This window comes from Amblyraja radiata, chromosome 6 (genome assembly GCF_010909765.2).
Source record: "Amblyraja radiata isolate CabotCenter1 chromosome 6, sAmbRad1.1.pri, whole genome shotgun sequence".
Taxonomy (NCBI): Eukaryota; Metazoa; Chordata; class Chondrichthyes; order Rajiformes; family Rajidae; genus Amblyraja; species Amblyraja radiata.
Window position 1 is genome coordinate 29,627,167 of NC_045961.1, and position 14,650 is coordinate 29,641,816.

The 14,650-nt window shown below is 41.3% G+C and overlaps 1 protein-coding gene across 1 annotated transcript; it reads left to right on the top strand.

Moving 5' to 3' along the window:
* The first annotated feature begins 751 nt into the window (after positions 1-751).
* Positions 752-9,535, top strand: vstm5 (V-set and transmembrane domain containing 5). Its single transcript, XM_033022416.1, has 4 exons — positions 752-885; positions 4,485-4,811; positions 7,716-7,859; positions 9,054-9,535. Exons 1-4 carry the CDS (start codon positions 816-818, stop codon positions 9,083-9,085), a joined length of 573 nt encoding a protein of 190 aa, XP_032878307.1. The 5' UTR covers positions 752-815; the 3' UTR covers positions 9,086-9,535.
* The last annotated feature ends 5,115 nt before the right edge of the window (positions 9,536-14,650 follow it).

Here is a 14,650-nt window from a genome sequence, read left to right on the forward strand (position 1 = left end):
GGTTGGGACCTGAAACGTCACCCATCCTTTATCGCCTGAGATGCTGCCTGCCCTGTTGAGTTTCTCCAGCACTTTGTGTCTGTCTAAAATATCTGATATCTGTTTCCTTTAACAGTATTTAAATTGTACAACGTCAAATCAATAAGATGTGTTGCAATATTGTATTCAGTCACAGTAACGTCTTTGTTCATAGCACCCATCGTGCTTTCATGAGTCACCAGACTCAATTCCATATCTAAAGCGTCTTTAAATAATGGGTGCTTCTGTGTTTAAGGGTCAAGGAGGAAATGAAACATGGTGGCAGTTTTAAGCTGCAGAACCATACAACTAGTGTGGATAAACTGGGAACCAGGCATTGCATTTCTCATCATGCATTCACTGGGACAGAGCCTAGCCAGACCTGCTCAAACATCTGTGTATGAAGGAACTGCAGATGCTGGTTTATACCAAAGATAGACACGGAATGCTGGAGAAACTCCGCGGGACAGGCAGCATCTCTGGAGAAAAAGGATGGGTGATGTTTGGAGTCGGGACCCGAAACGCCGCTCATTCATTGTCTCCAGAGATGCTGTCTGTCCTGCTGAGTTACTCCAGCATTTTGTGACTATCTTTGCTCAAACCCGTAGTCTCTCGTGTCCACACCTTCCTTGTGACAGATGGTGTGCCAGCTGATGTACAGATGAAAGAGAAACCGGTTTGTCCACTAAACATTTCGTCCGAAGTACAATTAAAAGCATTTGGCAGAGGCAGACACAGTAGGTAATGCTTGTGCTGCACTAACGATCCTCTCCCTAATGGATGGTTAAGTGTTTCTAATGAAGGCAAACAGCTGGAATCACAACAGTCTTCTCTTAATCGTATGTTTATTCGGTTTGGGGTTACACAGTAAGTAATCATTTTCATATTTTTGGTTATAAAGAAATGTTGCTTCTTCTTTGAAATAAGGGCAGACTCCCCTCCAAACTTTCATGTTGACTGTGAAACGTCAGCCAACAAGGGAGGTAAGAAACGAAGCTGATCAGTAGCCGTTGAATTGGGATGTGGACGATGGGAGATAGTTAGTTTGGCGGAAAAAAGAAAGTTAGCGCAAGTAGCAGCAGAGTGCTGGAGAAACTCAGCGGGTCAGGCAACGTCTGTGGGGGCAGGAGGATGATAGACATTTCGGGTCGAGTCGCTGCAGCAGAACACCATCTAACTTCACACATGCTGTCTGACCCGCTGAGTTCCCCCGGCAGTTTGTTTTTTTGCTCTAGATTGCTCAAAATCTACAGTCCCGAGTCTGCGTGTGAACAGAAGCTGTTTCCGTGGATGATAAAGAAATCCATAAGTTTCACATGTTTTTTTTCTTCCTGTAAATGAGTGGAATGGGGGTAGGGTAGATGAGGAGGTCTGGTACAATATCTTGTGCAACTTAATGTCATCCATCCAGTTAAACGACCCTTTCCTGCAGCGGCTGCCTCGCCACCACTACTGATTAAACCCGGTATTAAGCGTTTAACTCCCAATTTAATTCCTACTGTTATAAAGGAGTAAAACAGATTATGTACCGTCCTTGGAATAGTGAGGCATAGTTAATTAGGCGAACGATTGAAAGGATCGTTAATGAAAACGTGATCGCAATGCGAGAGAATATAACACTAACTTCAAGGGATACAATTCAGTCACAAATTAGATTGTCAAATTTAAAGTCCTTTAGGTAGGCTTGAGGGGTGAACAGGCGGTAGATTTGGGACATCTGAATTTAATTATTGTCTTACAAATACAATATTTATTTTGGAAGTCTCTACTTCATATTTTGAATTCTCACCAAAAAAACATGCAATTGAACAAACATCCTCCATGGACAAGTAACTAACCAGATATTTAAAAAAAAAACCACAACAAGCCCAATGATAGGAGACTGGAAGGTGGCAAATACAGTACGAAAATAGTTAGATTGAATAAAGGGAACTAAATGTCAGTTGTCACAAATTAATACTAAGGAAAATGCAATCCATAAATAGGGACAGGACAATGAGACATCTTGGAAATCACAGATAGACACAAAATGCTGGAGTAACTCAGCTGGTCAGGCAGTATCTCTGGAGAAAATGGATAGGTGATGTTTCGGGCGGAGAACCTTCTTCACGTCACCTATTCATTTGCTCTAGAGAAGCTGCCTGACCCACTGAGTTACTCCAGCATTTTGTGCCTCTCTTTGGTATAAGCCAGCATTTGCAGTTCCTTTTTATTACTTAGGAAATCACATTTGTCAAATCTGATACATCTTTAAAAATGTAAATACACTGGACGGATTAGGGTGAATAAATATCCAATCTTGATTTTTCAATAAATAGTTTACAATGATATCAGAACTGACATTCATGTGACAAATGATCTAGATTTCTAAAAACAGTGCATAGTCCCAAACATTGAATCTGGTCTGTGCACTTGTGCTAATACCCTTAAATATCCACATGTGGATATTGTTTATAGATGGTTATTAACAACATTTCTTGCTCAAATGTTAACTATAAAAGCCAAAACAAAATTATATTTTCCCCTACTTCGTTCAGCCACACATTCTAAAATTACATCTAGATATACGACTGGAGCTCAGTCATGTGAAAATGGTAAATAAATAACTTTCACTGGTTAGAATCAAATTCTTTGAATGCTCTGGTTTTGCAAAAACTGTGAATTAAGCAGAACTGATCATTTCAAGACTTGTGTGATCAATTCTACTCACATTACACAGCCATTTAATGCCATCAAGATGGATTACACTGATCTCCATCTTTACTTGTCAGAGACGACCATTACCATCAGATGACATAAATGTGGAAAAATAATTATTATTCATCCTAATCTGACTTTTCATTGTAAAAATTAAACTGCTTGGTACAGGTGTAATAAGAGGAAAGCATGATTTTTAAAAACATGTTAATCAAGATACTTCTGAAGAACGTCATCCATTCCTTCGCTCCAGGGATGCTGCTTGTCCCACTGAGTTACTCCAGCTTTTTGTGTCTATCTTCGGTTTAAACCAGCATTTGCAGTTCCTTCTTACACTTAATATACTGTAGGTAATGCAATAATTTTAATTTCAACATTCATTCAACAGCTGTATTTGGTGAATTATTTATGTAAATATTAGTAAAAAGTGTTGACTTGCATGTTAATCAAGTTTTGCTGATTTATTTATCCTTACACATTGCTCAACAACAATTTCTTTCACATTTCCTCAATATTTAATACAAGATCTTAGCCAAATCTATTGTCTTACCTTTTTATTTACTGTACTTGGTCATTCTGTGCTTAAATAATAGAACCTATTTACATTGCCTATCTAGAATAAAGTATACACCATGGATCGTTGCACCAATATCGCCCACAAATATTTATTTTCTGAATAAAACATTATTGGACAAATGTACCTTAAATACACTTCTTTATCTTGAGACAAGCAAATAGAATTTATTTTCACAAGAAGAGCCCCTATTTTGCAAAATGGCCCCTTTATCATGTCACACCCAATTCCAGGCAGAAAATATTATATTGGCATCCAGTTCTTGCCATGGCCATTATTTCACTCAAACCAGAACAACCAGGCAGCACTGACTTTCGCCATCAAGATCATCAGTGGTCCATAGTCACAGGCTATTTTTGGAGCTGTAGATATAACAGTATGGTAGAGCATTGGTAACAATTTGTGTGCATTGACTCTAATTAATCTTGACAATATTGATAATATTGATAATTAATATTGGACAATAACAGATTCAGGAACATTTTACCCAACTGTTCTCTAGTATGCTAGTATATATATATACTAAACTGTACACTTCCTTATCCACTCCCCTGACATCAGTCTGAAGAAGGGTCTCGACCTGAAACGTCACCTATTCCTTCTCTCCAGAAATGCTGCAGGTCCCACTGAGTTACTCCAGCATTTTATGTCTATCTTTGTACTCTAAACTAGGTCAGCGTAAAATAGGTCAACACAACTTGATGCTAGCACATGAGCCACATTCTCAGTTCCAAATTGCAGCTGAACCACTGAACTATAAACTAATGGTCAGTGGTGCTTTATTGTCATGTGTGCACTGCACAGTGAAATTCTTTTTGCACAGATCACACATGCACGGATTTTTGCACAGGTCTTTTTGCACAGATCACAACGTGCCATTTACAAAAAGTCACTAAACCATGGCTGAAGCGGCAACTATCTCAGAAATGTTTTATAATCACAGTAGGTTGACATCCTAGGTAGACAGGCCAGCCCAATATCTGAAGAAACTGCCCCATCTCTGCTTGGTGCCTGACCGCCATTGTGAGTTAGACTCTTTTGTGTTTTATGTGGGGTATCGATGAGCAATTTCACAACTGTTCTTAAATTTCCTGCCACGTTAGGTACTTATGATGCTCATAAGGTTTGAAGGAGCGCAAATTGTAGAAGCATATTTGTAAAGATAACAAATTCATCTGTTTCTGTCATTTTTCAGTTAATGGAATTGGAATATCAATACCTCACTCTATTATCAATGCCACAGCGAATGAGAATGCCACTCTTTCAATGGACTATCAATGCAATGGAACACTTTCTATCAAATGGAAGCACCTATCACCATGGGGAATGAAGGACATCATCGTCTGGAAACCAGGCACTTATCAAAACATTTCAAAGGGTTATGAAAACCGGATTCTGGTGTTCAGGAATGGATCCATCCAGCTTTCAACTGTTCAATTCTATGATGCTGGTTGTTATGCTGTGACTGTAGCAGATGCTGAAGGATGCAGCAAGGATGGTGTTATTATATTGAATATAAATGGTAAGGTACAGTGAGCATGCTTTGATTTTGCCTGAAGGCAGAAAACATGGTCTCATCTTTAGTTATACTTGTACTCTGCAGGCATTACTCCTCAGATCACCGATTCACTATCTCACTCTTGGTCCTACAGTCTGAACACTCACAAGTACAAATAGACGTGCAGTCTCGACCCAAAACGTCACCTATTCCTTTTCTCCAGAAACGCTGTCTGACTCGCTGAGTTACTCCAGCCTTTTGTGTCTATCTTTTGTTTAAACCAACACCTGCAGTTCCTTCCTACAAATAGACCCGTACTTTAAAAGATACATCTGCTTAGGTTGACAGCAGCTCGGCTGGGAACCTGGTTCTCCACACAATGAATGGCCACACAGCTCAGTGAGGAGAGGCCGTCTGTAAGGGCTGGTAATGAGTGGGCCGGGGCGGTCAGGAGCTGAGAAGTAGGTTGCATCGTGATTGCAGGGACTGGCAGCCACTGATCCGTGTGTTGACAAATAGCCCGGAGCCTCCCAGACTAGAGATTCCTCTACAGCAGTGATTCCCAACCTAGGGCCATACATGGCAAATTTCAGGGGGGCCACAGAAAAATGTTGGGATTTTGGGGGCCACAGGTTCAATGAAGGGGGCCACAGAGCTACCACCCTGTTGCCTCCTAAATTTCAGTTCTAATAAATTTAAATCTATGTTTGTGGAATAGAATAAAAGAGAAGTTAAGTGCTAAGTTCCTGGCACAACACTGCTGTCAGTAATGCATCTCCCCCTTCATTTACTGCTGACTCTATAAGAGCATCTTTCCTGGGAATGCAGCTGGCACACCAAGCAAGGTACTATCAAGAAGTACACTTGTGCACCCAAACAAAAAGAGGGCAAGCAATAACTTTTGGCAGATAATGGAAAGGAGAATCCAGAGAGATTCCATAAGTATATTTAAAGTGAATGGGTAACTTGAGAGAGACCAAGATCAACAAGGTCACCTTGGATACCTGGAGCACAGGTGACAGTGAGGTGTTAAATGAATATTTCTCAACCTGATTTAGCATGGAGAATGGTACAAAAGCTATGGAATCTAAGGAAGGAAAAAGTGATGTTTTCAACACATACACATTACAGAGGAGGTGGTACTGGAGTTCTTATCGTATATAAAGGTGGATAAACCCTTGGGGCCTGACTAAGTTTATCCTCAGACTTGTGGGAAGCTGGCTAACATTTTGCTACAAGAATAAGCCAGGGAGCTAGAGGCTGGTTAACCTGATGTCAGTGGTGTGAAAGTTACTGGAGGGGATTCTGAGAGACAGGATCGACCAGCATTTGGAAAAACAATAACTGATTAGGGTTAGTTAGTATGGCTTTGTACTGTATGTGGGAAATTATAGCTCACATTTGATTAGAGCTTTTTTTTTGAAGAAGTGCGGCACAGTGGCACAGCGGTAGAGTTGCTGCCTTACAGCGCCAGAGACCCGGGTTCGATCATGGCTATGGGTGCTGTCTGTACGGAGTATGTACATTCTCCCCATGACCTGCATGGATTTTATCCGAGATCTTCTGTTTTCTCCCACACTCCAAAGACGTACAGGCTTGTAGGTTAATCGGCTTGGTATAAATGTAACAAAAATTGTCCCCAGTGGAGGATAATGTTAATGTGCGGGGATCACTGGGCGATGTGGGCTCGATGGACCGAAGGGCCTGTTTCTGCGCTGTATCTCTAAACAAAAGTGACCAAGATTGAGAGGCAGGGCAGTAGACGTTGTCAATATGGACTTTAGCAAGGCCTTTGACAAGGTCCCACATAGTATGCTGGTCCAGAACAGTAGTTCACAAGGTCCAGAGTGAGGTGTCCATCATTAGATACAAAATTAGCTTGTAGGTAGGAATCAAAGGCTGGTAATAGAGGTGTAGGAAAGAACTGCAGATGCTGGTTTAAATCGAAGATACAAAATGCTGGAGTAACTCAGCAGGACAGGCGACATCTCTGGAGAGAAGGAATGGGTGACGTTTCGGGTCGAAACCCTTTTTCAGACTGATGTCAGGGGAGTGGGCGGTACAGAAAACTGATGGAATTTAGCAGAGACAAGTATGAGATATTGCATTTTGGCAAGTGAAACCAGGACAAAACTTGCACAGTAAATGGTAGGGCCTTAGGGAGTATTGCAGAACAGAGTCCAAGGGGTTCCATAGTTCCATAAATGTGGCAACACACATAGACTCAGTTGAGATGTAAAAAACAAATGAAACGTTAAATTTCTAAAATAAATACTGAGGATAAGGAACAAGCATAATTTATTCCGCCGGACCTACTCAGTGTTTCAATAATTAAATATAAAGCAAGAGCCTATTTTCAACATCAGCTTCTTTGACAACCCTTTCCTAACATGGTATTGATCCTTGTGTGCACTGAATGTAATGCTACCAGTGTTGCAATAATTCATTGATTTCTGCAAACTTTCCTTGGAAAAGTCTCCCAAAGCATTATATCACCTAGCGCCTTAGGCCAGCAACTGTGGTTTCTGAGGCCAATGACAGCACTTTGAGTGCCAGTAAAAGCCTGGAGCTTGGAAACAATCAGCATTGGGCCAGTCCATCCTTTCCTATCCTGCTCGTCAAGGTTGCTGTATAGTTAGATTACTGCCTAAACTTCATCCTTTGTGGAGGAATAATAACATTGCTTCTGAGAAGTTGCATAATGGGTTACCACTCCCAAAGTGAAAGAAATTAAAGTCTCCTGACAAACCTCTTATTCCTCCGGAATAACTCACAAGAGCTACATTGAGTGACTTTCTCCCAGGTCAGCTTTTATTCTGTATTTCAGAGGGAACTATTTGGAAAATAAGCATTGCACTAATAAGAAATCAAACTGGTCAAAATTCCAGGCATAGATTCCATAGCCTTTTAACATTTGTTTTTCTGCAGAACCAGTTCATGAGGATTTGCTTTTTGTGGCTCTCTTTGTTGCTGTACTTGTAACGTTATCTACTGTTCTAATGTTCTTCCTGTGGATCTGCAATCAAAGTGTGAAAGTCTGCAAAATAAAGAGGAGAGCACGGAATGCAAATGGTAATCTAAGTGTAATTTGATAGAAGAATCCCTTGTGGTAAAGCATGGAGATTAGTCTTTTGTGTGATGCATATTAATGCTATAAAACCTACTGTTTCCTCTCCTTATCTTATTTCTCCACATGCTCCATCTGCTGCCAAGATCCTTATTCATGCCTAATCCATTGATCTTTTGACAGCCGCCGAAATTCTAATTTAAACTCATCCAAAATCCTTCTGTACACATTCTAATTCACAGTTGCACCCATTTATCGTGTACTAGCTATCTGGGAGCAACTCTCTGGAAAGTATCAATTTTAAAATTGTCATTCATGCTTTCCAATGCCTCCAAGCCCTTCATGGTCTCTGCATTTTTCTGGCCTCTTGCACGTACCTTATTTTAACAACCACCGAGCAGCTCGAATTTCAACTGTTTATCCCTGGCGAATTCCCACAAATATCTGCCTCTATCCTTTCACTTCCTTTAAGACACTCCTTTAAACCTACTTACTCTGCCCATCTGCCAATCACCACCAACCCCGCCCCGTCACCTGTCACTTGCCCGGTTTTGTCCTTCCCCTATTCCCGTTTTCTCCCACATACAATCTATCTGAAGAAGGGTCCTGACCCAAAATGTTTCCCATTACCTCCACAGATGCTGCCTGACTCGCTAAGTTCCTCCAGCACTTCTTATTTTGCTGCAGATTTCAGCATCTCCCTCTTAATAACAATGTTTTGTTGAATAACACTGAAAACACATACAGCTAGTCAAATGGTTTTAAATTTAGGTGGGGTGGAGGGGGTGAAAGAGGAGAAATGGTTAATTGTAAACTATACGTTATCTGATTGCCTTAATCAACGTTGTGGGTCAAGTAATGGACATGAATACTGACTAATACAAACTTGTAAGCATACACATTTACAATATTTCAGATTATGTACTACTTTAGTTTAACATGTTATCTCTCAGTAAAAGATGACGAATAATGCTTAAAAGTGAGGATTCGTATGTCTCACTTAAAATCAATACTACATGCTATATATAGAAACCCACTGGAATAATTAATATGCAATCATGATTCATATTCATGTGGGATAAAAAAACTGGCATTTAGATTTTCTACCTCGATGTTTATTCTAAACTATCAATTTCCCGCTGTTGACAAGAGCATGATTTTTTCCTGATATTTTCTTTGTTTTTTTCTCCTTTGGGAAGGTTCTACAGAAATGGAAGAAACATCATTATAAAATTAATTCCAATTTATATGTTGGATTAAAACAGAAATAAGTTCAAACTAAAGAAAAATTCTCTCACTAAGAAACATCTTAAGATATACATATTACATATTTACTGTGCACTTTCATACAAAATTGAGCTGATCACCATACAATAATAAGTTAATAATAATAATAATAATGTAAATGGTTTCAGCTATTGTGATATTTGTATTAACAATAGTTTTTATATAAGTGTACTGTGAATACGGCATTTGTTACTCACTGTTTTCATTGTGTTCACAAGTAGAATATCAAACACATGCTTTGAGCACAAATTAATTCAACTTCAAATAAGTAGATTCTATTGAATATTTGTTGTCAACTGTGTAAAAGTAGATCACAGGATTCTTTAAAATGCCAATCTTTTAATGATTAGATAAACAAAATAAATTTAAGAAAAACTACAAACTTTGCATGCCTCCCAGTAATAATAATAATGGATGGGATTTATATAGCGCCTTTCTGATACTCAAGGCGCTTTACATCGCATTATTCATTCACTCCTCAGTCACACTCGGTGGTGGTAAGCTACTTCTGTAGCTGGGGCAGACTGACGGAAGCGTGGCTGCCAATCTGCGGCTACGGCCCCTCCGACCACCACCAATCACTCACACACATTCACACACAGGCAAAGGTGGGTGAAGTGTCTTGCCCAAGGACACAACGACAGTATGCACTCCAAGCGGGATTCGAACCGGCTACCTTCCGGTTGCCAGCCGAACACTTAGCCCATTGTGCCATCTGTCGTCCCGAGCCACAATAGTGTCAAAACTATTGGCTGAGAGGGAAGTAAAACCTACAAATTAGATATTTGATATGCATGATAATGTAATGAATCTGTAAAATATATAAATTTGTACTTTGAATTAAAAAGTAGCTTCAATTTTAGAATTAAGCATATTACTGTCAATTTGCTATGACTCAAATCACCTGGAGTAATAAAAGTGAACAACAATGTCAGTGAACTCAATTTCAATGAATGAATGAATAAGTTTATTGAATTGAATTGAATTGAATTGAATTGAATACCTTTATTGTCATTCAGACTTTACGGTCTGAACGAAATTTCGTGCCTGCAGTCATACATACAATCATACAAGAATAAACAACAATAAACACAAATTAACATCCACCACAGTGTATCCTCCAAACACCTCCTCACTGTGGTGGAGGCAAAAATCTTAGGGTTACTGTCTCTTCCCTCCTCTTCTCCCTCTGCGCTGAGGCGATTCCCCACCGGGCGATGGCACAACAGTCCCGCCGCTCACCGAACCCCACAAACGGGCCGGTTCAAACACCGCGGCCCGGGGTGGTCGAAGCTGCCGCCCTCCAGTCCAGCACACGCAGCCGCTGGCCCGCGGCTGAACCCAGGACTCAGGTCACTGCCGCCAGAACGCTGTCCCAGCCCCTGGAGCACCGGTCCAGCCCCGAGCCGGATCGCCCTCACGTGAGTGCCGTTCCTCCCTCGGGCTGGGCCACTCCGACGGGAGTGCCGTTCCACCTCGAGCTGGGCTACTCCGACGGGAGTGCCATTCCACCTCGAACTGGGCCACTCCGACGGGAGTGCCGTTCCACCTCGGGCTGGGCCACTCTGACGGGAGTGCCGTTCCACCTCGAGCTGGGCCACTCCGACGGGAGTGCCGTTCCACCCTCGAGCTGGGCCGCTCCGACGGGAGTGCCGTTCCACCTCGGGCTGGGCCGCTCCGACGGGAGTGCCACAGTCCCTCACGGGAGAGTCTCAGCCCCTCGCTAGGCCGGCCTCACGGGAGCGCAGTTCCAGCCCCGAGCTGGGCCGCCCTCACGGAAGCGAGCCTAGGGCGAGTCCTGTCAGGCTGCTTCCGGAGTCTCGAGGTCGCCAGCTCCGCCATTAGGCCTCAGCGCAGATGGAGGCAGAGAAGGGGGATACGACAAAAAAGTCGCATTCCCCCGAAGGGAGAGACAGCAAGCCCCGTTTCAACCCCCCACCCACATAAACACAACCTAAAAACCAAAAACGTAACTAGACAAAACGAAAAAAAACAACACAAAAAAGTAAAGACAAACGGACTGCAGGCGAGCCGCAGCCGTTCCCAGCGCCGCCACTTCCGCCGCCACGCCGTACACATACAAGGGATATGCCTTGGTGCTCTGTTCGCAAGTAAAAACACATCATACAGTAACACTTAAGAATGACACATAAAAACATTAAACATTAGTAATAAAACATTATAGTTTAAACATGTGAATTAAATAAAATACCAGAGCAAAATGAGGCTACAGATATTTGGTTATTGAGCAGAGCTACTACACGTGGAAAAAAAGCTGTTTTTATATCTGGCTGTGGTGGCTTCCAGAGGGAAGTGCTTCAAAGAGTTTGTAGCCAGGGTGTGAGGGGTCAGAGATGATCTTACCTGCTCGCTTCCTGGCCCTTGCAGTGTACAGTTCGTCAATGGGAGCGAAGGTTGCAGCCAACAACCTTCTCAGCTGATCGGACGATTCGTTGCAGCCTCCAGATGTCGTGCTTGGTGGCTGAGCCAAACCAGACCATGACGGAGAAGGTGAGGACAGACTCTACGATGGCAGTGTAGAATTGGACCATCATTGCCTGTGGCAGATTGTGCTTCCTCAGTTGCCGTAGGAAGAACATCCTCTGTTGTGCCTTTTTGACTGTGGAGTCGATGGTAGCCCCCCATTTCAGGTCCTTGGAGATGATGGTTCCAAAGAACTTAAAAGACTCCACAGATGTGACTGTGGTGTTGTCGATGGTAAGTGGGGGGAGGGGAGGGGGAGCTCTCCTAAAGCCTATTATCAATGGATAGCCGTAATCAACAAGATTGCAATGTTCCCTGTAGTAGAGTTCGATACCTAATCTGTGCTGAATTATACGTTTCTATTAAATAAGATACAACTTCCTTTCCTGTTAAAATAAGCAGATGAAAACTTATTGTTCATTAATCAAGTTATTCATCTACTGCAATGGCCACGACCATTCATAATTCTAACGAACACATGCTCGCCGAGAAGATACTCAAGAAGCTAATTAAATAAGACCACATTTCAAGATTGCTACTGATTTCTTCAACTCTTAATACCAATTTGTAGAACCAAGGAAACAGATACCTTTCGGGTATTCCGTTTCAATTATTAATCACCTTCACGTCATGTTTATTGTCTAATGCACAAGTATGATTTAGTTTTACTTTTAGAGATACAATGTGGCAACTTTGGCCCTCCGAAACCGTACCAACCAGCGATCATCCGTACACTAGTTCTATCCGACACACAAGGGACAATTTTCAGAAGCGAATTAACCTACAAACCTGCAGGTCTTTGGAGTGTGGGAGGAAATCAGAGCACCCAGAGAAAACCCATGCAGTCACAGCGAGAACGTAGAAACCATGCAGACAGCACCCATAGACAGAATCAAACCCAGGTCTCAGGCTCTGAAAGGCAGCAACTCTACCATTGCACCACTGTACCACCCCTGATGAAAATCATGCTTGCAGCAGTATCACAGGATTAAAGACTCAAGCCAACATGAAAACAAATTGTACATTAAATTCTTCAAGTCGTTAAAACGAAAAAACAGGACTGTGAAAAAAAACCTCATTAGTTTAAAAAACAATTAGAAAGAAAATCGAAGTCCATGGTGGTGCAAGAAGGGTGCAGGAATGAACTGCAGATGCTGGTTTAAACCAAAGATAGACACAAAAAGCTGGAGTAACTCAGCGGGTCAGACAGCATCTCAGGAGAAAATGAATAGATAACGTTTCTGGTTGAGACCCAAAGAAGGGTCTCGACCCAAAACATCACCTATTAATTTTCTCCAGAAATGTTTCTGACCCGCTGAGTTACTCCAGCTTTTTGTGTCTATCTGTGGTTCAAAAAGTATTCAGTCGTGTTCCATTGTCAAGGTAGGATTAGGGATGTGTAGCCTTGACTGATTTACTAGGAAATCTGAAAAATTATTAAATGTTTTCACCTTCTCTATGATGTTTAATATCTTAATTACCGCAAAGGAGCCCTTTTATCATCTAAGTTTCCCACATAATTTACCCTTCCATAATTTTTGACCCCTCGTTAATCATCCCTGCATCAGCTTGCCTTCCTTGTGCCAAAGAAGTCAGAACAGTCAGCATTCCAGTAGTGCTCCAATAGAAGCATTGCCTGCCTTCAACAGACACTAGAAAACTAAATTCAACCAATTGCTGAATAGAAATATGTATCCATGAAGATTACCCACATGCAATATTACAATATGCGTGCAAAAATAGAATTGCATTAAATGTATTATCACTATGTTCTCCACACCACATAAATTGTTTGTATTGAATTTAGCTTGTCACTGGTCAGAGGCAAAAACTTTTTTTCATCTTTATAAGATCATAACAGCTCGAAATACACAATTTCCAAAATGTAGCAGCAAAGTCTCACAAACAACAATGACATAAATGATCGGATACTCTGGTTTGATATGTTAAATGAGGATAAATATCGGCCAAGACACAGGTTTATTTTTCCGCAAGTAGTGACATGTTATCTTTGCTATAATCCAAAAAGGCTGACGAAGTCTTGATTTAATTTAGTATCTAAAGCTTCACCAAATGCATTACTCTCAGGCACTTGTGTGGCTTATGCACATAATATATGCCCTTTTATCCAAGACAGAAATATTACCAGCATGCATGACAACTTATATCCTATTATCACTTTCTCTACTTGTCATGAACCAGTCATACTTACCCTCAATGCCCTTGTTTTAAGAACTACAATGTTGCGTTACATCATACATCAAAAGCATTAGAAATGTTGTGTAAACTGCACACCTCGACAATGGGCTGGCATGTGAGATGAATGCCTTCAAAACCAGTGTCTGCAAAAAGCAGATTTTTTTTTCTTCTTGTTGTTCTGCCATTTACCTCAGATTTTTTCTTTTATATCTCTAATTATGATTGTCAAACTGGAGACAATGAACTGCAGATGCTGGAAATTTGTGTGGAACACAAAGGGCTGGAGTAACTCAGTAAGTCATGCAGCATATCTGGATGACAGGTGAAACCAAGCATAAGCCTCCTTTACAACAGCAAGACTAAGTATATGCAACACGATACCATCATGAATCACACCTTCAGGTCTCCATCCCTTTCCACTTTGCAATATGGACACTGAAATCTAATTTTAGATAACATACCATTTGTTCATTTTATTTTCCCCTGCCCCGCCATTTCTCACTTACCTGCTCTCCATAACTATTTAACTTAATTATGAACTTAAATTACCCAGCTGCCAAGATGGAATTCAAACTCTTATACTCTCGATCAATGGTACAAACCTTCAGCTGTTAGACCAGTAACTGAAACCACTACTTGGAAGATTTACCTTTGGTACCCTTGTTGCAATATGCTCTAAATAGCAAAGATTGAAGAGAACATTGAAAGGTTGGCTTGAAGAATTCAACGATTGGGGATTGAAGCAACTTCACAATTTTCCAGATGGAGACACACAGAACCTGCAGATGTTGGAATCTTTGTGCAAAAAGTCTGAAGGATCCTGACC